General features: G+C 46.8%; 1 protein-coding gene across 5 annotated transcripts in view; it reads left to right on the top strand.

Annotated features, from left to right (window-relative positions):
* Stk38l (serine/threonine kinase 38 like) overlaps positions 1-26193 on the top strand; it is a 58670-nt gene that overhangs the window by 23747 nt on the left and 8730 nt on the right. Inside the window, exons 1-7 of one of the 5 annotated variants that reach the window (XM_005072939.4) lie at positions 1758-1905; positions 13034-13178; positions 14349-14400; positions 23343-23465; positions 23930-24013; positions 24612-24735; positions 25777-25931. In XM_005072939.4, the coding sequence (XP_005072996.1) occupies positions 13045-13178; positions 14349-14400; positions 23343-23465; positions 23930-24013; positions 24612-24735; positions 25777-25931 (672 nt within the window). In that variant the 5' untranslated portion in view covers positions 1758-1905; positions 13034-13044. Of the gene's footprint in view, positions 1-1757; positions 1906-6214; positions 6465-8542; positions 8742-13033; positions 13179-14348; positions 14401-23342; positions 23466-23929; positions 24014-24611; positions 24736-25776; positions 25932-26193 lie in introns of those variants that run through there. The other 4 variants (XM_040743619.1, XM_013115549.3, XM_040743618.1 and 1 more) reach the window with 4 other exon arrangements.

A 26193-nucleotide genomic window follows, 5' to 3' on the forward strand; every position in this document is an offset into this window, starting at 1 on the left:
CCAATGTAATAAAAACTATGGCAGCTAATGTGCAGAAGAGAGAGAGCTGGGACCCATGACTTTGGGAAGCTGGGTCTGGAGCAGGGCATGGGGCTCACAGGTGTGAGCCCCCAACAAGAGAGGCAGAGCATGAGGAATTTGAGGCCAGCATGATCTACAGTGACAACTCTGTTTCCATTTTTAAAAAGGAAGAAAAAGACTTAGGTTCTAAGGAAAGAGTTTAGTGTCCTTATCGTGCAGGGATGGACCGCAGCAGCTCCTGTGGGTGTGTAGGGGCCTTGGGTGTCATAGGGAACTTTAATGTTTCTTTAAGACCCTCAGGACCTTGACTGCCGACAGAGCCATCGTGTATAACTTTCCTGTCTTTACTTTGTGGGGACTGTTCTCTCTGCTGATCCACAGGGAGCAGGTCTTGGAGGTAGAGTGGGAAGGGCCCGAGTTGGCCACTCACAGCGCCTTCCTTTTTCACTTATTCTTGTCTAAGCGTTAACCTTTCAAGCGTCAAACTTCTTTGTCTTTATCAGGAAGAATGCGTGTCTGCCCAGATACCCCATGCTTGGGAGGAACAGGAATGCACAGTGCAAGAAAGGCCTTGGCTGTTGAGTCAGGCTGGCGTTGGCTGTAACGCTTGAGGAAGCTGTGTCTGTTCCTAGGGCCGGTGTCTTCTGCAGGGTGAAGTGACGCTCTAGCATGAGCTGAGATGGTGTGTGTCAAGGTGTGTATTACCCGGCACACGGCTAATGTCAACGATTATTTTGAATTATATTGTCATTGTCAGTTACTTTGGAGTAGTGTTAATATTTTCTAAATGTAAGGACATAGGATAGAGTAATCACACTTCAAGCCTGTGACATTTGGTCATACACAGCTGATGCCGAGAAGGTGGTGTATGAAATACAGGCGTGGTGGCTCACACCTGTCACCCTAGCACTTGGGTGCCTGAGGTAGGAGGAAGACTTCAAAGCTAACAGGGCTGTGTAGCGAGACCCAGGGTCAGTACACAGAGGGAGAGGAAATAGTGGAGGAAGTAATTAAAAGAACAAGGCCCTCAGAACAGCGGTGGGGCCCTGCATTTTCATGTTTAATTGTTCTTTTTCAAGGCTGGGTCCCTGACTTACTTAGGGCCTCTCGCCTGTCAGTCAGGTGTTCCACCAGAGTCTCGTGGTTGAGACCGTGAACGCTTGACCTTCCTGTTTCTACTTCCCAAGAGCTAGAATTACAGGTGCACACTATGAAGTCTGGCCACAAATAATATTTCTGAGGGAAAAAATCGCTGTTTTACTGTAAAAGGGGAAGCAAAAGCCCATGTAGTTTGTCATCTGGTCTGATTGCTTCTTTCCTGAGGGGTAGCGATATAAGCACCTGTTACGTCAGCACAGGGAGAGTGTTCTGTATAGTTCTGCCGTAAAAAACGGAAGTGTATGGAGCCATCAGACATGATATATGTACTCCATCACGTCATTAATATCTGCCAGTCAGCAAGGAGTTGCCACCTGTACTGTGTGGCAGGGACCAGGCAGAACAAGCTTTTGTGAGTTTAACATTTGTCACTTTCAAAACACACTCCCTGTTAATTAGGAACCTACTGTGTACAGCATGTTGTCCTAGAAGCTGCCACCCATTTGGGGAACTCTTAAGGCTATTCCTGAAAATTTCTACTTATCTTGAAAGATCCGGAGGAGTGTAGCTGAGATACGCACTTTAAAGGTCTTTTCTGCTGCGGAAAAGGAGCATATTACCATTATTGCACATTCATTCTTCCTTACACCTTTAACTCACCGTGTTCTCTTTTCTTCCCTCTAAAGCCCAGGGAGCACTTTAATGAGGTCTTGGAACTCTCCTGATGCTGCCTGTGCCTCAGGCCTCCAGCCCGCTGGGCCGTCCCCACTGTCTCCTAACTGCTGAGTAAGCCTCCCCCCTCTTCCTTTCTCTGTCCTCCGTGCATCCACGTGCTGCACTGTGAGCTGGAGCACTCCTCTCCTGGCTGGAGTCTCTAGCATGGCGTCCTTGTCACCTTCCACAGTGGTGCTGGGGCTTCTGGGCTTCACATTCACAGTCCTTCCCTGTCTGGTCCCTGCTGTCCTGTGCAGTCCTGTCTTTGGCCATTGTCTGCTCTGTTATATGGCGTGCGTCCAGAATCATGTGGCAGCCTATAAATAGACATACATTTTTTAACGCCAATTAAATGAGTAAATTTTAAAAAGGTAAAAACAACTGTGTAATTTGCATGTAATTAAATATTTTTGTAATAACTTTTTTTAAAGCAAGTTCTGCCCCAGTCCCTCTGGAGTAATTTCCCAGCTGTGCGTAGCTTTAAATTTTGCTTCTTGGAAGGAGACAGAACGTCCATCCTGTTTACTTAACTAAAAATTACCCTATTCCCTTTTTCTTAACCAAATCTAGCGCTGGTAAAAATTTCTGATTCAGTACTTTTGGAAAGAACTGCTTCTTTCCAGAAATAGACACGCTCACACACTGCGTCTTCTATACTGGTAACTTTCCATCACGTCAGGAAACTGGCTGGATGCAGGGCTCATCTTGACGAGGGACTGTGTCAGGATCGGGCTGGTAAGGGCCTCCCTAGCTGGTCTAGAGGGGCCGGATCTGGCCAGTGGGAGACACTTGCCTTTACATCACTGTCCTGTGACTACGAGCATCCTTCCAGTAGCCCCAGCATCTCCACCAGGTATTGAGTTAGGGTTAAGCTGAGCTACCTGCTCTGTTTGTATCTGGCACTGTAGCTGACATGAGTCTGTCCCTTTTCTGAAGCCCTGCTGCTATCATAGAGTCCCACCCAGGCCATTTGTTTTTGCACCCGATGCCTACCTGGGTGAGTCTACAGCGGTATTGTAGACGCAACAACATTGTGTGTTTATTTCATGCCCTCACACTTCTGCTGCCTATCACACCCACCGTCTTCATGGTGTGACCACCGTGTCACTCCTGCCTGCTTTGTTTTACTGCTGTTGCCCTGGAAACCCACGTGGCAGGCCAACACTAGAAGGCTTGTTTGTTTGTTATCTGGCTGTGCAGCCCAGGCTGACTGCAAACTCGTAGTCCTCCTTGAGTTACTGGCGTGGCAGGTGTCACCATCTCCCTCGTTCCCACTAGCTAGTGGGTTTTTAAATATCTTATTTTGCCGTCTGTACCTATGACCGATGCTGTCAGTTCGTATGTAACGTTTAGACAGGGGTTTCAGAAAACCGTCTTTCATTTCAATCCTTGTGTCTATAGTAGCAGAAATACCTTGGCCAAGGAACCAGAATCGGGCTGAGGATAAGTAAGACTGGGGCTGGATGGTGAGCCTGGGTGGTGAGCCACATTTTCTCCAAGTAAAGGCTCCTGAGGGTGTCAGACTCCACGTTTTGCTGGAAGGTACAGCTGATGGCAGGGAGGTGAGAGGACTCCTAAGCAGATACATCCTACAGATGGTACATCCTACAGATGATACATTCTACAGATACATCTTACAGATGATACATCCTACAGATACATCCTACAGATGATACATCCTACAGATGATACATCTTACAGATACATCCTACAGATGATACATCCTACAGATGATACATCTTACAGATACATCCTACAGATGATACATCCTACAGATACATCCTACAGATGATACATCCTACAGATGATACATCCTACAGATGATACATCCTACAGATACATCCTACAGATACATCCCACAAATGATACATCCTACAGATACATCCTACAGATACATCCTACAGATACATCCTACAGATGATACATCTTACAAATACATCCTACAGATGATACATCCTAGAGATACATCCTACAGATGATACATCCTACAGATGATACATCCTACAGATGATACATCTTACAGATGATACATCCTACAGCCATGCAAATGACAGTTGGGTTTCCTGTGGTACCAGTGAAGAAGGGTACACATGTAGGTCAGTCAGCTGTGTTCTGCTCGTCCACACCATCTAGTCTTAGGTCATGTATTCTTTTTTTCCTTCTTATTTTTTAAAGACAGTCTTTAAAGGCTGAGCTGAAACTTGCAAGCTGATCTTTTTTTTTTTCAAAACAGGGTTTCTCTGTATTGTTTTGGAGACTGTCCTGGAACTCTCTTGGTAGACACCAGGCTGATCTCAAACTAATAGAGATCTGCTTGCCTCTGCCTCCCAAGTGCTGGGATTAAAGGCATGGGCCAACGCCCAGCTTTCAAGCTGATCTTGAGCTTACAGCTCCCCAAGTGCTGAGATGAAAGGCATGTGCCACCATACTGGGTTCCTCACCTAGTTTTTAAGGATGTTGTGACATTCTTTTTTTTTTTAATTTTTTTTAGAATTGTTCATTTTATTTTATGTGTGTGAATATTTCTTCCTGTGTGTATATGTATGAATACGACATCTGTGCCTGGTGCCCATGGAGGTCAGAGGAGGGAATCAGATATCCTGGAACTGGAGTTGTAGATGGTTATGAGCCACCCCATAGGTGCTGGGAACTGAACCCAGGACCCCTGCAAGAGCAGCTAGTATACTCCCATCTCTCCAACCCCTTCCATTAACATTCTCAAGAGGCACTAGTTTGTGAAAGCCTGGATTTGTTTCTTTTTCCTAAGATGGAAAGAAGTGAGATAAATAAAATTGGTTATAAAGAACTTGGTGTTAAGGACAGACTCTCTGTTCAGTGAGGGAGGCTGGGCTGGGCTGGTGGAAGTGGAAGACACCTTCTTTGCATATCCAAGGCCCCCGGTTGGTTCCAGGCGCCGCAGGCTCACTGAAGTGAAAGCACTAATAACACATGGCTGAGTGCATTCAGAGCAGGGCTCTGGTGCATTTATTGGTTCTGTAACTGGATGTAACCCAACCTGTCTCCTCGTCCCTGACTTTGAAAGCCACCCGCTTCGCACACAGCAAAGATAAAAGGACACTGCACGCTAGGCTCTGTGCCTGACACGGCAGCTCCCAGACGCTGTTGCTTTCATCACAAGACTTGCCAGTGCCAGGGAGGGCACCTTGAAAATTCTCAAGTAGCAGTTTCAGGTATATGCACATGTCTAAAGTTGATGTCATTTACACATTGGTTTCTTGCATACCGTAGCGGTTCTTCCCTTAATAAAACTGATGGAAGTTTAAGAACTTAGGGAGAATGGATGAACAAAGGGTTCAAGACCATGTGGGGAAACCCACAGAAACAGCTGGCCTGAGCAAGTGGGAGCTCACGGACCCCAGTCTGACAGATGGAGAACCAACATAAGACCCAACCAGGCCCCCTGAATGTGGGTGTCAGTTAGGAGGCCTTGGCAGTCTATGGGGCCTCTGGCAGGGGAACCAGTATTTAACCCTAGTGCACGAATGGACTTTGGGAGCCCATGGAGGGATACTCTCTCAGCCTAGGCCCTCCCCCAAATGACTGACAGACTTTGATGATCCCCCATGGAAGGCCTCACTCTCTCTTGGGAGTGGGGGGGGAGGGAGCGGGAACTGGGCTTGATATGTAAAATAAGATTGTTTCTAATTTAAATAAAATTTATTTAAAAAAACCTCACTGATTGTGCAGTGAAAAAGAATCAAAACCAGTGCAGACTCCAGCTGTCATGTCATGTGTGTGTGTGTGTGTGTTCCCTCCCCCGCCCGGCATTTGAGCAAGATACTTGCTGCAGTGAAGGTTTTCACTTTATGGAAAATATGAGAAATCAAATGCCTTTGAGTGGAAGAGAATTGGGTTAGCTGTAAGAAGAACTTTGAGCACAGGCTGCCAAACAGATAAGAGGAGCTTCTTTCTCAGGAGGCGGCACCTCCCACAATGTTCCTTCTGGGGCCCTGAGACTGTCAGGCTCACAGGGACCATCTAAAGGTAGCTTGGTCCTGAACTTCACCCCCGGTTCCCCGGCAGGGCGCCTGTGCCAGGATCCTCTCTCCCCTAAAGTGGTGACTAAGCTTCCTGCCCAGACAGTAAAGCATTTGGAAACTTAAGCATAGGCAGTGTCTATTTTAAAACTCTGACATAATTGAGAGTCCATTAAAAAGATGGGCCTTGAGTGTGCTGAGCACAGCCTGCAGCCCCCAGGAGGATAGCAGTGACAAGGGCGGTGGGGGGGGGGCGCTTGGACGATGGCCAGCAATGCATTATCCAGACTGCGATGTGTTCCTGTTTTTAATAGCAAAAGGGGCTGGAGAGACAACTCTGGATGGAGCTCCTGCCATGCAAGTCTGAGGACCTGAAGTCAGACCCCTGGTGGTACCCATGCAAAGCCAGAGATGGTAGCTTGAACATCTGAACTCCTAGGTCTGCTACAGTGAGAATGGACATAGAGACAGGAGAACTCTCAGAAGGTGTCGCTGGCTAGCTTGGCATATGCAGAGGGAACAGCAAGGAGAGACTGCCTCCAACAAAGTGGAGGGGAGAACTGACCTTCACACACGTGATAACTTATGTATGTTGACTCAAAAAAAAAAAAGAACAAAGAACTTAATATCCAGGTACCCAAATCTGAGTTTTCAACTAATTTTACTTAATCTTTTGTTTGATGTGAACCTGTGGATTTATAGGAATATAAGTCTCCTGAAATATAATCTCCATCCTCCTGAAATAGCCAAGTTCTTCATACTGTGAGGCTTTTCTATGCTGGGAACATGGAGTCACCTAAAAAACTGTTAGCACAGTGGTGCGGTTTCAGCTGTGGCGCCCAGAGGTGCTCCTGGTTTCAAGAATGAATGAGATTTCCCATAGACAACTGCAACAGAAGACTTAAACCAGGGAGGCAGGCTTGGTGTGGTGTACACTTTTAGTCCCAACACTCTGGAAACAAAGGCAGACACATTTCTGTGAATGAGAGGCCAGCCTGCTCTACACAGAGAGTTCCAGGCTGGCCAGATCATAGTGAGACCCTATGAAGAAGAAGAAGAGGAGGAGGAGGAGGAGGAGAAGAAGTAATTGTTTTACAAATCATAGAAACATACTTTAATTCATTGTTGTCAAAGAAATATGCAAACAAAAAACCAAGATTCTTCTGTAGTGGGCATCAGTGCAGCTGTCAGGAAGTCCCGTGGTTAATTTCCCTTCTTTGAAGTCGGCTTTTTGACCCACTCATCATAAGGTAAGAAGGAGTCAGTAACTAGGACTAGATTGGGATCCTGTGTTAGAGTAGACCGTGGCTGGTCCCCATGTCAGTGTTGGCTTTGGCTTCTCTTTAGGACGGTACAGTGTCCTGGATTGCCACTGCCCTGGGCACTCTCAGCTTCACTGTAGGCTGCCACATAGCCTGTCCCTCCACACCATGCGTGTGGGTTACATACACCGTTCTCCCACGTGTCTGTGGGCTTCACTTCTGGAGGGTCAGGGGGGTGGAGGGGTGGCTCTGTCCCTTAGTGACAGATAAGATGGTCTTTACATCACTGAAAGTGACAGTGTTCTCTAAGCAGAATTGGATTTTGAAGGTCTTACCCTGCCCTCAGCTGTATTTTCCATAGCAGAGCCTGTGCTAGAGTCTAGGAAGTTCTGGATAGACGTTAACTCAGTCACTGCTTTATGGAGGGTTTCCTGAGTTCTTAGGTTAATTAAAGGTTGTCCTTGGTGACAGGTTGCTACAGATTATTTTTATTCTATTCTAGATACTTTTTTCTACACACGCATACTCTCTCTCTCACTCACACACACTCACACACACACACACACACACACACACACACACACACACACACACACACACAAATCCAGGTTCTGTTTCAGTGCTGTTTAGTGCTGGGTGATAAATTGCTCAGATGGTCATTAGCACTTACATTTTTTTTTTAAACTTTAAAGATTTTTGTACTCTAATGTGTTTTCGATGTGTTAATGGGACACGCCCCTTCTGGATCTTGTCAGGGTGGCTGAAGTTGAGTGGTCTGTGTGTTTAGCACAGTGTCAGTCACAAGTCACGTGTGTCTGCTTTTAGCTGGGAGCAGTGTCTTTGGTCACTTGGGATGGCCAAAAAAGTGTCTTGGTAGAATTAGAATGATTCAAAATTAGTAAAAGTCACTCGTGGCTCCTTAGACTTTAAGCTAAACACTTGAATTTTAGTCCTGATTTCTTGCTTCCATAAAGGGGCATTTGTATTTCAGAGTTGTTCAGTTAGTCAAGTCTCCTCTGACTTTTCAGTTGACAGGACTAATGCTCACACACAAGTTCACTCCCTCCCTCTCAGTGTGAATGCCTGTGTGCCCGTATGTGAGTGCGTGTGCGCATGAATATGAGTGTGTGTGAGAGAGTAAGAGTGTTCACGTGTATGCATGTGAGTGATAGAGCGTGTGTATATGCCTATCCGAAGTTCACTGTTAGGAAAGGGAAGTGCCCCCAGATGCCCATGCTTTACACGTATCCTGGCTGAGTCACTTGGCCAGGCTGCTTCCCCAGCTGGCTCCTCCCCTAACCAGATGTCACAGCACACCACCTCTCGCCATGCATGCCCGTTCCGGTGCCGTGTCCAATCGCAGGGGGTTGTCCTTCACACCAGGCCCTCACCTTTTGGCACGGTAGCTGCATCGGGTCTGTCGGGCAGAGCTTCTTTGGGATACGGAGGGCGTGAAGGGGGCAGGCTCCTCCTCACATCTGGAGGGTGTCTCTCTCTCTTCTCTCTGTGTTAGAAGTTCCCTTCCCTTACCCTGCTGGACCGCAGTCGAACGGAGCGAGTGCAGGCTTGTTCTGCCTCGATAGTGACTTCAGTGTAAGCCTTCGGGTCCTCCTCGAGTCGTCGGCAGGGAAGGCACTTGAAAAGACTGGTAATTCGAGCCCCGTAATAAGGCAGTTTTGAGGGTCCCTGTGAGACTTCCCTCAAAGGAAGTCTGAGATGTGACTGAGAAACTCACTCCAGGGTTTTCCTCACTCCTCATCCATGACATCAGCTCTTGTCAGAGTCCTTCGGTTCCTAGGACAGAACCCAGGTCCACTGTGGTTCAGGGTGCTGGCTCTGTGCCATGATGCAGGCTCACTCCTGGGGGAGCACGCTGCTTCAGGGCGGAGAGCATCTGGTAGCCTGCCTGTGCTTTGATGGACAGTGATGTTGGACACGTGTAGTTTATGCTCTTTTTATCTATTGTCCTTTTAAGGTCTTTGTTTACGGATGCAGTGTTAAAAGGCTGCTTATGACCTCCACATACATAATATATTTTGGTGTTTTAATATATACTTAGTGTTGAACTTGAGCTGACTGAACTTCTGGCTTTCTCATCTACACCGGGGAAGAGGCTGTGGCTGGCTGCTCCTTCATCAGGGACCCAGCATCTGGGAGTGCCGCAGCTTCAGGCATCAAGACCACAGACAGGATGGATTAGGAGACTTCACACTGCCAGCCATTCCAATAGCATTAGAGATAGTGATGCGAAATTAGGGTCAGGTGAAGGCTGCTACGTTCTGCCTTTGAGTTTTGCTGTAATGGAGACACACTTCTGTTTATAGATGTGCGAGTGTGTGTGTGCATGCGTGCATTTGCGCGCGCACATGTGTGTGTGTGTGTGTGTGTGTGTGTGTGTGTGTCGCTTCTGCTAAACTAAAGAATGCTGAACTTCACTGTTGATAGTATCTCCATGATGAATTGGGGGTCATTTGTTTAAGTGAACAGAAAATTGAAGGGCACTAGTGTATGTTTCTAGGAATTCTAGGCTTGCAAGTTGTATCTTGTCTTTTTCTGGCTAGAGGAAAGGCTTTCATAAAAGACAAAGACCAGCCTTAAAAGACAAAGACCAGCATTAAGTTTGTTAAAGGTGTGGGTTTACAGTATAACAACTTCTGATCTAGATCACTCTTTGAAAAGTTTGAGCATTTCTTCATTTTTGTATCACTAAAAAAAATTAAAGACTGCCCGTGTCTGGTTAGAAAAAGAGCTCTTCCTTATAAAAGCTAATCTTGCCAAGGCCTGGGGTTGGACTTCACTGCACACCCACCTCAGAAGGAAAACTCCCTTCTGAAGGTAAACGCAGCACCAGGTGGTTTTGCGGCTTTGAACCCAAGGGAAGTGATTGTAGACGGGGCGTATGTATGGATTGAACTTGGCTAAATTGGAATGCTTGTTTGCATGGCACTCAGAGTGCTGCAGGCATTGACTACGGAAACGGTGAACCGCATTTGCTCTGACCTGGTTTTCAGTCAAGCCGTGTGGACTTCCGGGTGTGCCTAACAAGAATGGGAAGACTGTTCTAATGACAGTTATAAAGTGCCTAAAAGTAGTTTTTCGTTGACGTCAGTTTTGTGTTTTGGAGTAAAGTTTGTTCCTCCATCACCTGGGGAGGAAGGAGGTCTCATCTGCTTATTCTTTATAAAGATCCAGATTCAGTAATGCGTGTCTGAGGACCTCGTTTGTCCTCTCTATGTTTTTAGTGCCAGCACTCTCTGGGACTTGGGAATCGTTTTAAGCCAGGTGGTGGCTGCGCACGCCTTTAATCCCAACACTTGAGAGGCAGAGGCAGGTGAAACTCTGTGAGTTCGAGACCAGCCTGGTCTACAAGAGCGAGTTCCAGGACAGCCTCCAAAGTCACAGAGAAAAAAATTGTTTTATTTTCCCTTACACATGTATGTGCTATGCAAAAATGTCTTCCAAGATTTTACTTAGCCATCTTCCTTTCTCCTGTGGCCCAGACCTGTTCCTACGGGAAAGTTTGGCCAATTTGGCTGTTCCTGTCATCATCATCCTGGGCCCTCCGGAGGCTCTCTAGGATACTGCCTGCCTGCACTTGAAGGCTCACACAGGCTGATACAGGAGAGCTGGCGACTTTTGCCCCAGGCGTCTTCCTCAACTGTAATCTAGGTTTCTTAAATTTCCTGGAAGGCTTTGATTCTTTGGTTCCCCCCACCCCCAAATCATGACAGCAGACTTGATTTGGGAGATACTGACCGTGTGGCACGGCCGTTTCTTTTTCCCGACTTTCGCCTTTTCCGAGTCTGATCTCGGAACAGAACGAGCCCTGGGATTCTGGGGTTAAAAAAAAATGCTTTTGCTTAGGGTTCAGTCAAAGCAGTGGAGTCCTTACAGATCTTGTGGCAATTCTTGGGACACTTTCTCTATTACTGTTATTCTTAAAGAATTGCTGTTATATCATGCAGCAGTTTATTTCTAAATAAAGCTATGTGCAGCGATTACAGAGGGGTACCCTGACTTTCCATGGGTTTCCCAGCATTAACCTGACAGGGCCCCGGGCCTGTGAAGTCAGCAGAGCACAGGTTGCAGCCCCCGCTTGGGAAGGGTGGCTGGGGTCAGACCTTACGATCCTGATGGATCAGGGCTGCGTCTCTGTCTCCAGGTGTCAGAGAGCCCCGCTGTCTCCCAGATTTCATCCCTCCCATGAGGTGGTGTCCATCGTTCATCGCCATCCGTCCACCCTGTGTGTCAGCTGTGACGTGGTGGCGAAATGTCCTAAAAGGAGTTTAGGAGACAGTGCCCGGAGAAGTCCTAGTTCAGAGCAGTGGGCAAGTGGTCGTCAGTGACGCACATCAGTGCCCGAGGTGCAGATTCAGAGACCTTCTACCAAAGAGTGAGTGAGCTGTGTCTTCTCACGGAGGTGAGAGACAGAGACGAGGCCAAGCCACAGAGGAGCTGCAGGTTCCCACACATCCGGGTGGTTTAAGGGAGGTCATGTGATGGGCTGTAGGCTCCCTGGAGGCTGAAGTTGGGATTGAGTCTCCACTCCTCAGCCCGTTGCTGTGTGAGCTCCCCCAGCTCCAGCTCCCTGTTCCAAGGATGCCGTGAGGGCTTCTGTCCTAAGTCCTCCAAATGAAACGCAGTTGTCCTGAGACGCCCATCGCTGGCGTCCGCCAGCTACGCTTTGTGAGCTAATTTGACGTGGCGTGTGCGGAACCCCTGTAAGTTTTAAGCAAGGGTGGGGTGAGCTGCTTGTTAACGGAAAGTTAGCTGGTCTGCAGAATAGCTTTGCGGTGAGTGTGAGGCTCACACGGTAGGACACTGTGTGCTCAGGGCCATGAGGCAGCGAGGGGAATGAGAGCTCACCACGGGTACATCACACACTTCCAGTCTGTGCCCGATGATGAACAGGAAGGAGCTCCTTGTTTCTTTCCTATCCCTGGCTCCCAGCTCTGCTCGGGTCTGCAAGCAGAGCCCGGTGTCTTCATGTCTTCACCGCGGTGGGTGGTTCAAAGTGTTCAGGGAGTGCTGGTCAGCTGAGTGGAACTTGGGACGCTCGTCCAGATGGTCGGTTAGGACCCTCTTCTAGGTGCCAAAACTCCTTTATGTATGAGCTAGCTGCACTGTCTTTTTGGCTCACCAAAGCCTGTGGTAAGCAAATGTTGCAGAAGCGCTACCACAGTGACCGTTAGAACAATCTGTCTGTCTGTGGAACGGCTGTCTTACCAAATTCCTTGCCTTCCTAGAGTTAAAATGACCTTCATACCAGTGGTTCATCAAAGTTGACACTCAGATGCCTCTGAGCAGACATAGGCTATTCAGAACTGATTCATGTGTCTTTATAGTTAACGGCCTGGTTTTCAGAGGCACGTGAGCCTCATTTGAAAATGAAATGTACCTCATAGTCTGGGGGGGGGGCAGGAATGCTACCTACATCTTGTGCTGTTGCAGAAACAGAATTTGGAGTGGAGAGAGCATTGGTGACCCCATCTCTAAAACATACACCTGCCAGAGTGCTGGTGCCTGCGTGTATGTTTGATAGACACCATTGAAACCGCATTCTATCTTCAGAGACACATTTATTGGGAATGTAACTATTGGCAAAAATCTTACGAAGTTTGACGAGCGGTCAATAGATCAGCGAAATGGACCGGAGCGTCCTTCTTTTGAACACTGCTGCACACGGCCTTTTGTGAGCTAGTGTGCCTGTCAATGTGTGGACAGCCACCAGTGCGTCCTCCTGTAGTTAACTCCTGGTTTTTCCCTCACAGAACTAATTTCCCTGGCTTTGGGACCTGTGCATCTGTTGGGGGAAAAGTGGTTAGTGCTAAGAATTATTCTTAGTAGAAACTAAACATTTTTTAGAGTTTGATAAAAGAAACAGGACGTTTGGTTTTTCTAAAAACTGCTGAAGAACTTGCTTTTAATATGTCATTTCAGTTCCCATTACTATGGCAATGACAGCTGGGACAGCAACTACCTTTCCTATGAGCAACCACACCAGGGAAAGAGTGACGGTGGCCAAGCTCACGCTGGAGAATTTTTACAGCAACCTAATCTTACAGCATGAAGAGAGAGAAACCAGGTACAGTAAAAGGCTGAAAGCTTGCTTGCCTGTGACCGGATGGGGAGCCCTGCCCTCTCTGTTAAGTTGCCTGGACCGACAGCACACCTGGCTGCCTGTTTCACTTCTGGGTTTCCAGCGTCTTGCGGGCACATGCTCGCGTTACACGTGAGTTGTGTTTCACACAGATCTTTCCAGCTGGGACTCTGTGCAGTCCTTTGGAGAGACGGCTTTAGAAACTGCTGGCTAATATGCAGCATTAGTGGCGCTGTGTTGTATTAGTGGGAACAGAGAAAAGCAATGGCCTGTCATTTTCCCTCAGTGAAACTTGGAGTGTGGTGAGGGAGCTGGTGTTCACAGATGCCGCATGAGAGAGCAGGCAGTGGCAGTGGGGGGGGACGACAAAATGGGCATGTGCTTTGACCAGTGCAGTGGGAGCCCTTCCCACGTGACATTTGACTAGGAAGAGCATTGCTCCCACGTGTTGAGAAGGCGTGGAGGAGGCGTGGAGCAGGACGTACCAGGTCCTGACTTAAGAGGAGCTTATGTTTCGTTGGGTTCTCGTGAGCAGCAGATACAGACTGTGGCAGTTGAGCCTCAATCCTTGACCCTATTTGGGTAGATTCAGGAGTGCTCGTCTTCTGTTGTATAATCCAAAGCTAATTTAGGATGAGTTGTCCAGATACACAGGAGAAAAACCAACACTGTGGACATGAAATACTGTTCACTTAAGAGTCAGTGGCAAAACATGCCCCAAAGTCCTCGCTAACATCTGTAGCCCCATTGGAAATACGTGGCTTAACTTCACGTTTAAAAAAAGAAAAACCCAGAGAGCAAACCTGTCTGTGTCTAGAAAAGCAAAAGTTCTGATCAGTGGTTGTTATCCTATACGTATGTGACTTTTCAGTTTTCAAATAATTTTAATAGAATATATGTATCTGCCATCGAGTGTCTCCTGAGTTGGGAACGTCATTTTGTACTGGGAGATAAACATACTGGTCAGTATGAAAAATGCTAAGTCTGAGTATCTCAAGAAAGATTCCTGACCACAGTGAATAGTTGAATCTTGGTTCAATTTGAAAGATTTTCTTAGCTTAATGTGCCCAGTGATTGGCTTGAATAAATACTTGCAGTTCTTAACTGGAAACAGGAACACATTTAGAAAGTCTAATTATTTTTTCTTTGGAAAAGGCAGAAGAAATTAGAAGTGGCCATGGAAGAAGAAGGATTGGCAGATGAGGAGGTAATGGAACCATCTATACTAAATGGTGTTAGCTGATTGTGTGGCTTGGCTATGTAGGCTTCTCCATCTGAATGGCTTCTTACTGTGTTGCTGTGTGGGTACCTGAAAAGGAGATGGATGACCAAGAATATCACATTTGCTGAACACCACCCACAGCATTCTGGGTGTGCAGGAAAGGGACAGGCTCTGGACACTATCCATCCATCATCTATCCATCCACCCACCCACCTACCCATCATACATCCATCCATCTTGTTCTGTGTGTGTAGGACAGGGATGGGCTCTGGACACTATCTGCCTGTCTGTTCATCCATCCATCCACCCATCCACCCATCCATCCATCCATCCATCCATCCATCGTGTTCTGTGTGTGTGGGATAGAGATGGGCTCTGTACACCGTCCATCCATCTGTCCGTCCATCCATCCATCCACCCACCCACCCACCCACCCACCCATCCATCCATCCATCCATCCATCCATCCATCCATCCATCCATCCATCCATCCATCGTGTTCTGTGTGTGTGGGATAGAGATGGGCTCTGTACACCATCCATCCATCTGTCCGTCCATCCATCCATCCACCCACCCATCCATCCATCCATCCATCCACCCACCCACCCACCCACCCATCCATCCATCCATCCATCCATCCATCCATCGTGTTCTGTGTGTGTGGGATAGAGATGGGCTCTGTACACCGTCCATCCATCTGTCCGTCCATCCATCCATCCACCCACCCACCCACCCATCCATCCATCCATCCATCCATCCATCCATCCATCCATCCATCCATCGTGTTCTGTGTGTGTGGGATAGAGATGGGCTCTGTACACCGTCCATCCATCTGTCTGTCCATCCATCCATCCACCCACCCACCCATCCATCCATCCATTGTGTTCTGTGTGTGTGGGATAGAGATGGGCTCTGTATACCATCTGTCCATCCATCCATCCATCCACTCACTCACCCACCCACCCATCCATCCATCGTGTTCTGTGTGTGCTGGACAGGGGAGGTCTCTAGACCTGCCCATCAATTCCCTCTTCTCACATTTTTTTTCTAAATATTTTTTAAGTGGTTTACTCCCTAATTTAGGCTCCCTTGCATCTTGCTGGTAAATGTCAAATGGTCTCTTCCTCCTGCCCCCGGTTTTTCTGTACTCTGAAGACAAGTCTGGCTAAGTGTCCTTTCTGCCTGTGATGGCGTCAGTGAAAGTCATGCCCCTGCACTGCCCCCCTTCTCAGTGTCTGTATGCTTGGTTCCCAGTGGGTGGTGCTTTTAGGGGAGACTCAGGAGATGTGGCCTTGCTGGAGGAAGTGTGTTGCTGGAAGCCGGCTTTGAGAGTTCTAAGACGTAGCATTTCAAGTTTGCTCTGTCTGCTTCCTGCTTGTGGTTCAAGATGTCCTTTGGCTTCCTGCTCTGCCATGCCTTTGCTCCGCCATCATGGGCTCTAACCCTCTGGAACCGTGAGTGGAAACATCTCCTATGAGCTGCTTTGCTTGTGGTGTTGTGTCATAGAAGAGAAGTTAATACGATGCGGTGCATACTTCTTTCCAGTGGCCTGCTTCTCTCCAGCCTTAGCTCTTGGCACACCATTCAGCCTTGGCCAATGCTGAATTGCTGTGATTTTTCTTTTCCTGTCTATCTGTGGCCCTTTTCATGTGCTGTTTCTGCCTCTTGAAGCACTTTCTTCTCCCCAACGTCTAACTTCCCCGGGGAAATGCTCCCTAATCGCTCAGCTGCTTGTCCTACATTCCACACTGACAGTTTCTGACCTTGTGGATAGCCTGGAAACCCGGTCTTTCCAGGGAGTAGAGCCTGCACCCTGTGTTACTCGGTGTCACACCCCAGAGCACGAAGGGACTGGGACAAGTACTTGGTAGTGGGAGAACAGTGGGCTCCTTGCCTTCAGGCACTCTATGAATTGGAACAAGAGATTGTTATGTGCATTGGAGGGCTCACGCATGCATGACAGCAGCCTGTATACGTTAGGGCCTGCTAGGATAGTTCAGGGCAGAGTGCTTGCAAAACCCTGGTCCGAGTCCCAACAGTCCCCTCGCAACAAGGAAAAGTATGTATAGATTATGGAATACAGACAGCTTTGAAACACAACCCCCCCCCCCATACAGGGATCAGAAAAGGTTTCATGGAGAACATAGCCACCGATTTAAATCTTCACAGACTAGCATTGCGACAGAAGTAGCAACTGTGCATGCAGAATAATGAGCCTGTGTTATAGAGGGCAGTAGAGAAGGGAAGTTGAAAGCTAGCTTTAGGGCAGTTACTAAACAAAAGAAAAAGCTTTATTTTCTGGGTGAGAATGAGTTATGGTCTAGGCTGACCAACTGACTGTTCAGTGGTCAGAAAGGAGCTTGAAATGAAAATGCTGACCACCAAGTGATGGCTTGAGACAAGGGAGCTAACGCACCCGAGGCTTCCTTCGCTGTATGCCTGGCGTAGCCGACATCTTACGGGGCTCGGAGGGGTTAAAGCTACTTACGTGTAATGACTAAGTATCTTAAAGCCCTGGTTTTTCTTGTTAGAGGAGTACTTTAAGGACTGCATCCTAGTCTATAGAGAAAGGTGGGAACATTTTCCTTAGTTTTTCTCATCAATATTTTAACTTTCCTATAGCTAGTAATGGTTGTGCTGATACAGAAATCTGTTTTTGTTTGGTTTTGGTTTTGGAGACAGGGTTGCTCTGTGCACCCTACTCTGTAGACCAGGCTGGCTTTGAACTCAGAGATCCGCTTGCCTCTGCCTCCCGGGTGGTGGGATTAAAGGTGTGTGCCACCACTGCCCGGCCAGTACAGAAATCTTAAACACAGAATCTTAATTGTAAGTTTAGGGAGAGGTTTCCAGGATAGAGCACAGTGGAGACTATACATTGAAGGACAGCCTGCGGTTTATGGCAGGGCGCTGTCTGGGGGGAAAAGGAAGAGAGGGAGGGAAGAGGAGGAGGAAGAAATAAGTTGTGGATTTTGATTTTGTTTTGCTTTGTTTTGCTTTTTTGGTAATATGTTTGTGCCTCTCACTTTCCGTTAATGAAGACCTGCCATCTGTCAGACACCGTGAGCTCAGGCTCTGCCATGTCAGATGACAGATTACAAAACAGTTGCCCTTCTGTTAGCCCACTGTGACCAGGTTCCTGTTGTACAAGATCTGGAAGTCTGGACTCTTGCATAAAAAATTCTAAGCTTTTAAAAATAATTGCCAAGTGGCAGAGAACAAGCATCTGGGAAGGCCTGTTTGTAGCGGTCGTGGTGCCCCCTGGCGGGCACTAATGATTTTTCTTAATTCTTAGAAATGTCACTCTTAGAAAATGTCACTTCATTTTGCTTCTAAAAGTTGGTGGTTCATAATATATGTTTTTAAACATTCTGCTTTTTCTGTAAAGGTATTTAAAATTCCTATGTGTTTATTGTCATGCTCAGTGCTTGGACTTTGGTTACGCTGTGTATAAAACGACATTCTCTTCGGTGTTAGAGCTGTCATGATAAGGGGTTAGGCTTTCTTGTTTCTTCAAAGAAAATAAACTTAAACTTTTCTCATACGTGTGTGTAGATGTGGGGTGCATGTGAGGCCAGAGGACAGCCTGGTGTGTCAGTCCTGGGCAGTACTCTCTATTTCCTGTTGACCTGGAGCTCACTAGGTAGAGCTCACTAGGTAGGGTAGGCTGCTTGGCCAGCTGGTCTGTTTCCGCCTTCCCAATACTGAGATTGTAAGAGTATGCCACCACACCTGGCATGTTTGCATAAATCGTGGGGATTAAACTTGGGTCCTTGTGTCTGCAAGATGAGCGCTTTTCCAACTGAGCTACCTCCAAGTGTAGTTGTCCAGTGACAGTTAATACTCTTATTTATTCTGTAACAGTGGTTCATGAGTGAGCCGTGAGATGGTTAAACTGTGTGTGGCTGTGTACAGCAGTGGCTGACAGGAAGTTGTTAGCTAAACCCTTTAATAGCTCAGAGCTTTGAAATATCGTGACTGCTTTATAGACGCCTGGGCACCCTGCAGATTGAGAATCTGAGCCATTCAGAAAGGAATGGAGTCTTTAATCCCAGCACTGGGGTAGGGGGCTGGTAAGAGAATTGCCAGCCACAAACTCAGATTGTCTCAAAACACAGGGGAGGATATGATATATGCTAATTAACAAAAGTCATAAAAAATGGATGTTTATTAACGGGAAAACCAAAATAAGTGATTTAAGCTGCAGAAGAGAGCCATGAAGCAGCCGCCCGCCCACAGGTCTTTCCTGAGGAGGGGGAAGTCCTGGTTAGCACAGGAATCTTGTTTCTGTTCACCTAAGCAGACACAGGAAGTGCTTCAGCTACCACTGGACTGCAGTGCTGACCCAAGGGCTGACGTCACTGAGTAGGGTGTCCTGGGGCCGGTGTTCTGTTCGGAATGACGTCATGCACATTGCGGCTCCCCTTTTGTTGCTGAAGGGCTGTGTTCCCGCAGGCATGTGAGAACCTATCAGATTCTCAGTCTCTGTAATTTTTGGTGTTAGTGTTAGTTTTTTTGGCAGACTCTTGTCTGTAGATCATAAGCACACTTTAGGAAACTACAGTTAGGTCTCTTCTGTTCTTATGAGACAGGTTTCTGTAGCTGAGTGATGCTGTGCTGTTTTGTAACCATGAGAAGGAAACATTCAGAACCATCTTCCACAGCCTTGTGTCCATTTATTGTGTGCTATTAGACATTAAAGCAGACACTTTTTATTGCCATGAGGGATGCAATGCCATAGCGCCACCAAGTGGTCCTTAAAAAGAGAGCTCCAGTTCTGGGGTTTAAAACCAGCCAAGTCTCAGAGCTGCCACCCCATGCACAGAGCAAGTTTGATCGCTATAGATTAACTACCAACCTCATTTCTTAATTATACATTGCATTTTTAAGTGAGCTACATAAGCACAATACCCCAAACAAGAGCAGACGTGTGTATACAGTGTAACAAAAATAACTTTAAATTTGTATCATTGTGCCAAAATCCATGCCAATGCAAAATATCTGAGATTAATAGCTGTCTTTTTACCTTACATTCCCCTAAATGATACCAAACATCCACAACCTATCAAATACCCAACAATCATCCACCCCATTCTTGGGAATGTTCTCTAGACTGCTTCCGTCTGTGGGAGAAGTCATCTTTAAGGGTCCCTGAGAAAACTGGGATAATGGTCAAGTCCTGGGAAGACCAGCTGAAACCTTTGTTGATATGTATCTCCTGTCAAGATTCAGGATGTCTCCCCGATCATCCTTGAAGGAACCTCTCTCATTTCCTGTGGAAACACAAGCAAAACCTCTTCTCCAAAGCAGTGCGTTTTTTAGTTCCCTCTTAAAGTCAAGGCATTCTTAAAATATCTAGGCTGGTTATTTCAGCATCCTTTCAATCCCGTACTCTGAGCAGCTGTCCTTTGCTTAGCAGCCACCAAAAATTCAAGGTCAGTACCGCAACACGCCGGGTCCAGACTCCCTGTGTATTTCCCATCTTGAGTGGCTTATTCTTTTCCTTTTAATATTACTTCTCTCTTTAAAGACTTCATTATTTTTAAAGTATTTCTTTTCTTTTCTTAAGCCTATGCACATGGTTAAACACACCGGAACCTATTTGGAGGTTTGGATTGTTTTATTTTCCCATCTGGACCTTTTACTTTGTATCTCTAACCCTTTTTGCCCACCTGAGCCTTTAAACTGCTAAGCAGTGACCTCCGCTGGCTGTAGCAGCTGGCTCTGCCCGCTTCTTGAATCCATGAAAGCCAAGCCTAAAGCTGGAGGCCTGGTCAGAGGTGCCGGACTGAGAACTGCATTCAACCCCCAGGGCTCTGGAACGCTGAGGCTTGGACTCTGGCGGGTTTGTTGTTGTTGTTGCTGCTTTTGTTTTGGTTTTTTTCCTGTTTGTTTGTTTCTTTGTCTTTCTTTCTTTCTTTCTTTTGCTTAACTTCCCCCCCCCCCCCCTTACTTAATGCACTGGCTGTTCAAGGGTTTGCTGTAAGGCAGAAACTCTTAAAGGAGACATGCCCATTTGTTTTTTAAGTTTCCTCAAGTGCTATGGAAATTCTAGCTTCATGTTGCTACACCAAAATGTAGTTGGTTATTTTTATTCCTTGCTCTTTGGAGGCCCGCCACCCAACTCCCAAATAAATACATGGAGACTTATTCTTACTTTTGAACGCCCAGTCTTAGCTTGGCTTGTTTCTAGCCAGCTTTTCATAAATTATCCCATCTACCTTTTGCCTCTGAGCTTTTATCCTTCTCCATTCTATATTCCTTTCTTTCCTTCTTTCTCCATGGCTGGCTGTGTAGCTGGGTGGCCTCTGATCCTGTCTCCGTCTCCTTTTTTTTTTTTTCTCCTCCTCTTTGCTCTTCTATTTATTCTCTCTGCCAGGCAGCCCCACCTGTCCTTTGTCTCCTGCCTAGCTATTGGCCGTTCAGCTCTTTATTAGACCAGTCAGGCATTTCAGACAAAGTAACACAGCTTCACAGAGTTAAGCAAATGCAACAGAAAAGAATGCAACACACCTTTGCACCATTAAACAAATGCTCCACAGCATAAACAAATGTAACACATCTTCAGCTAATATTCCACAACACAAATATGTGATTTTAGCTGCATGAGACTATTTAAAGGGTTAAAGTTTCCCAAACCCCAAGGTAAGTGCAGTCTATTTTTTTTAAATAACATATATAAAACAGTATTTGCTATATCTTCATTTCCTTTATTACCTGGTTCCTATCCAAAGGTGTACACACACACACACACACACACACACACACACACACGCGCGCACACACACACACACACACACACACACAAAAGCACACACACATACACAAAGGCACGCATGCTCCTGCCACAAATCAAATTGCAGACTGGAGAGACAGCTCAGCAATTGAAAGCACTCGATGTTCTTGTGGAGGACCCAGATTCAATGCAACCATTTGTAACCTGAGTTTCAGGGGATCTGACACCCCCTCCCATCCTGTGAACACCAGGCATGCACATGGTGCACAGACATACATTCAAGCAAAGCATTCTTATGATTAAATAAAATAAATTGAAGATAAAAATATTAATGTAGCTGAACAGTGTGAACTGAAGACATTTCTTGTTTCCCTCCTACCTCTGCTACAAGTATTAGAACTCTGTTTTGATGATGTACAGACTTAATTAGAGACCTAGCTTCTAGTTGAGACACCTAACACTCTACAACAGACAAACAGGTGCAGGACGGGCGAGTGGCTCTGCTTTGAGCTGCTTTGGGAGCAGTGTGTCCAAACTGATGGAGTGCTGTGACTTGTGTCCCTGATCTCAAGGTTGATAGGATCACTTGAACATGAGCAGAGACTGAATACCTTCAATGGTTTTATCTCCTCCCACTGTGTGCTGCCTCTACTGGAACTATCACTGTGTCATGAACTTGACTTTTATTAGACGAGGAGTCAATGAGGTTAGAACAAGAAAATGATTTCCAGATGCAGCCTTTGGGTGTTTCAAAATGTTGATTATTAATAGTTCCTATTTTGTTATCTTTGCCAAATCAGAGTGTTACTGTGATAGTATTGACTCGGATGGTTTTGTTTTGCTGGTTGGTTTCTTTTGTTTTTGAGACAGGGTCTCTATATAGTCTTGGCTGACCTGGAACTCATAGATCCCTGCCTGCCTCTGCTTCCTGAGTGCTGGGATTGAAGGTGCATGCCACCATTCCCAGCTAACTTGGCTGTTTTAGTGCTACTTTGTAATTACTATTTTGCAATTTCACGTCCTTAGAAAGTTGTATGAAGTTTCACGCACTTTGCTGAAATCTATGCAGGAATCGGTTTTCCTCTTAAGTAAATCTCCATGGGAACACTGCTGCTGGGTGACTTCTGCAGGTCACAGATTTCAGTGGCAGTGACAGCGCCATGGAAAGTGGAAAATTGGAGCAGATTCCCTGACCGTAGAAACAAGTGTCAGAGAAAGCAGAGCCTGGTGATGGACACCTGTGACCCCAGCGCTCAGGAACTGGGGCAGGAGGACTGCCTTGAGTTCCAGGCAAGCCTGGGCTACTCACTGAGTATCTATACATATCCCAGAATAATCCTGGTGTCTGCATTGTCTAGGATTTATTTTTGTTAGTTAAGTTACCATTCAGAAGTCATTGACTTACACATGTAATAAACTTGTTAAGGTGATGTAGTCCATAAAGTCTACTCTCAAGGGTACAGACTTAACAATTGGTTTTTGTTTTTGTTTTTGTTTTTCGAGACAGGGTTTCTCTGTATTGCTTTGGAGGCTGTCCTGGAAATAGCTCTGTAGACCAGGCTGGCCTTAAACTCACAGAGATCCTCCTGCCTCTGCCTCCCGAGTGCTGGGATTAAAGGCGTGCACCTTCAACGCCCAGCCTTAACAATTGTTTTTAAAATGTTTTCTTAATACTGTTTTATTCTTCCCTTGCTTAGTAAATAGTTGACATTGGCAAGTAGATTATAGACAAGCATATAATAATTAAGATACCGTACCTCTATGCATTCGTTTATTTAAAGTTATATGTGTGTGAGTGAGTGTGGATTTGTGGTGAGCGTGCAATGCCTGAGGAGGCCAGAGTCACCTGATGCCGCTGGACGCAGAGCTCGTGTCCCCTACAAGAACATCACACGTCTTAGGCGCTGAGACTTCTCTCCAGTTGCTGTGCCTTTGTTTTTTGTTGCTTTGTTTTGTTGGGTTTTCTAAGACAAGCTCTCTCGTGTAGCCCTGGTCGTCCTGGAACTCACTCTGTAGACCAGGCTGGCTTTGAACTCACAGAGATCCACCTGCCTCTGCCTCCTAGTGCTGGGATTAAAGGCGTGCTCCACCACGGCCTGTCTCTGTTTTTATGTCTGTCATCTTTTAACATCATACTTGCCTTTGATACAGGGTTACTTTAAAAAATCATCTTTTCTAAATTCTATTTTTCATAGAAAAAGTTACGCCGATCACAGCATGCTCGCAAAGAAACAGAGTTCTTACGGCTCAAGAGGACCAGACTTGGCCTGGATGACTTTGAGTCGCTGAAGGTTATAGGGCGGGGAGCTTTCGGAGAGGTGAGCTGCTTTGTTCCAGTCACTGCTGTTGAAAGAAGACACTGTCCGGTGTTTAATTATAGTTCGTAGGCTCCGAGGTCATAGGTCAGTTGGTAAGAGTGCTTGCCTAGTGTCCCGAAGCCATGCATTTGACTCAGCGTCGTAGAAACGGGTGTGACCGCACACCTCTATAGTCTTAGCACTTGGGAGGTGGAGGCAGGAGGGTCAGAAGTTCAGGGTCATCCACAGCTTCGTAATAGTTAAGTTTAAGGGCAGCATGGGCTACATGAGAGCCCTGCTCCTCATAAGAGTGTGTGTGTGTGTGTGTGTGTGTGTGTCTGTGTCTGTGTGTGTCTGTGTGTGTCTGTGCGTGTGGTGTGTGTGCATGCGCACAGATGAAATTTCTTTGACATTACGGTGGTAAATGCCAAGGTTCAGTGAAGGAAGTTGCTCCCACTGTCCCAGCACTTGCGTCTGTGCTCTAGGTGCGGCTGGTGCAGAAGAAAGACACGGGCCACATCTATGCCATGAAGATCCTGAGGAAAGCGGACATGCTTGAAAAAGAGCAGGTGTGTCTCCCCACGTGTGCGGTGCCAGGGGCCTCTCGAGACGGCTCAGAGCAGTGTTGATGCTGAACATTATAAAAAGAAGTCTAGCTTACTAGATAATAGTAAATTTATAGTCTAGTGCTTTCAGTTGTGAAGTTCAGATTTCGGTCTCCCTGTGTTCATTTGCTCAGTTGCTATCAGAGAACAAGTCTGGGCCAATGAACAACAGAAGCCATTATATTCTTGTGGTTATTTCAAGGGCAAAAAGTTGGGTAGGTTTTAGTTTCTGATGGTTGCTTATCTTGGCTGCCTTCCCAAGTACCACACTCCCTGTCCTTGGTGACCACAGGAAGAGCAGACACAGGCTCCCATGAGCGCCCTGCTGTCCCTCCTGTAGGTCCTATCACAGCAGATGAGAATCTGCAGAGTCATAAAAATCTGCTCACCCTGGAGGCTTAAGGAGATAAGATAAAATAAACTGCTTCCTGGGTTCTGCATAATTAATGAGACTATGAGCATCTGTGTCTCAGTACTTTCTGAAACTACATCTTTCCTGCATGACTATTAGGGATGGGTAATTGGAACGGGTCGATTTTCTTTTCAAAACATATTCATCTAGGTGGCTCATATCCGAGCAGAAAGAGACATTTTGGTGGAAGCAGATGGTGCCTGGGTGGTGAAGATGTTCTACAGTTTTCAGGACAAGCGGAATCTCTATCTGATCATGGAATTTCTTCCTGGAGGTACATAGCAGTGGCAGACAGACCTGAGCTCATACGCATATGTAATAAGTTCATCTGCGTACGCAGTGATAACGTCAATCGGTTTTACTACTGGATTTTATTGAGTTTATACATAGCCATCATTTTTTCAGGGTTTGCCTCCAGAGTAATGGAAGATGATTCGGCCACAAATCACGTAACTTTGAAGGACTGTTGGGATGACATTTTATACATTGCCATTTTGTGTTCATTGCAGCCCGCTGTAGAGTTAGGGAAGAGAGCCTGTATCCAGAAAGAGAGAACTCTGGTTTCTAGGTGTACCTGCTCACTCTTGGTGCTTCTGAACTCTGATCTGCCCCCGATAGCTTCACATGCTCCCCACCGACACCATTGCATGCACTTTGCGGGCCATTTGAGGTCTCGGGCGAGTCATAAAACCGCAAATCTGACGCAGTCTGTACATGCGGAGAAGTCTGGAGAGGGGTCTCCTTAACCGGCCATGTGCCAGCTACCACACGCCCATGACACAGTGCCAGGGTTCCAGACACTTAACTAGGGTTCACGAATGGACCTGTCACTGAGGCTCCTGGGTCATAGTCTCACTGTTGTTAAAATGTCTACGTTTACCCAGTAACGGGACACAAACCGTGACTCAACGATCCCATGTGGAGTTTTATTGGTGGGCAGGAAAGGAAAGGGGGCTGAGAGGTAACCAGCCCGTGCAGAGCTGAAAGAGAGAGATAAGATACGAGGGGAGGGGAGAGAGACGAGAGGATGAGATGATGAGAGGAAGAGAGAAAGTAAAAGAGTGTAAGCGGGCAGGGGTCAGTCCTTTGAAGGGTCCTTTGCACCTGCGTGGTTCTCACAGAGCTCTGGGCTGGAGAGTGCTGCTGGGGTGCATCCTGCCAGGGAACAGGGCAGGCCAGCGCAATGCCTGAACTCTTCACTCATACCCCCAAAGACTGGAGGAAGATGTGAGAAAGCGGACATTGGGGGCCGATGCGGGAAGGTGAGGTCAGTCACCTCCCTGGCTGCAGTGCCTTGGCGCCCCGCCCTCTGCAGGTGACATGATGACGTTGCTGATGAAGAAGGACACCTTGGCGGAAGAGGAGACGCAGTTCTACATCTCAGAGACAGTCCTGGCGATCGACGCGATCCACCAGCTGGGCTTCATCCACCGGGACATCAAGCCGGACAACCTCTTACTGGACGCCAAGGCATGCGAGGGACGGGAGGGGCCTTATGCGATTCGTGTTGGTTTCTTGGCTGCTGCAGCCGTGGCTTAGGTGGTTTTTTGGGTTGACTAAATTTCTTCGTAGTCGGACATAAGTGACTGTTCTGGAATAACATCATGGGGAACGGCTTAAAAAAAACAACTCCCCGTTTTCCATTTTTAAAAATCATCCTCAGACATGTCTGATCTCACATTTTTAGCTGTGTTTTAAGTTAAGAATTTTTACAATCATGGCATCAGAGGAG

The sequence above is a fragment of the Mesocricetus auratus genome, unplaced genomic scaffold, assembly GCF_017639785.1.
Source record: "Mesocricetus auratus isolate SY011 unplaced genomic scaffold, BCM_Maur_2.0 Super-Scaffold_100001, whole genome shotgun sequence".
Classification (NCBI taxonomy): domain Eukaryota; kingdom Metazoa; phylum Chordata; class Mammalia; order Rodentia; family Cricetidae; genus Mesocricetus; species Mesocricetus auratus.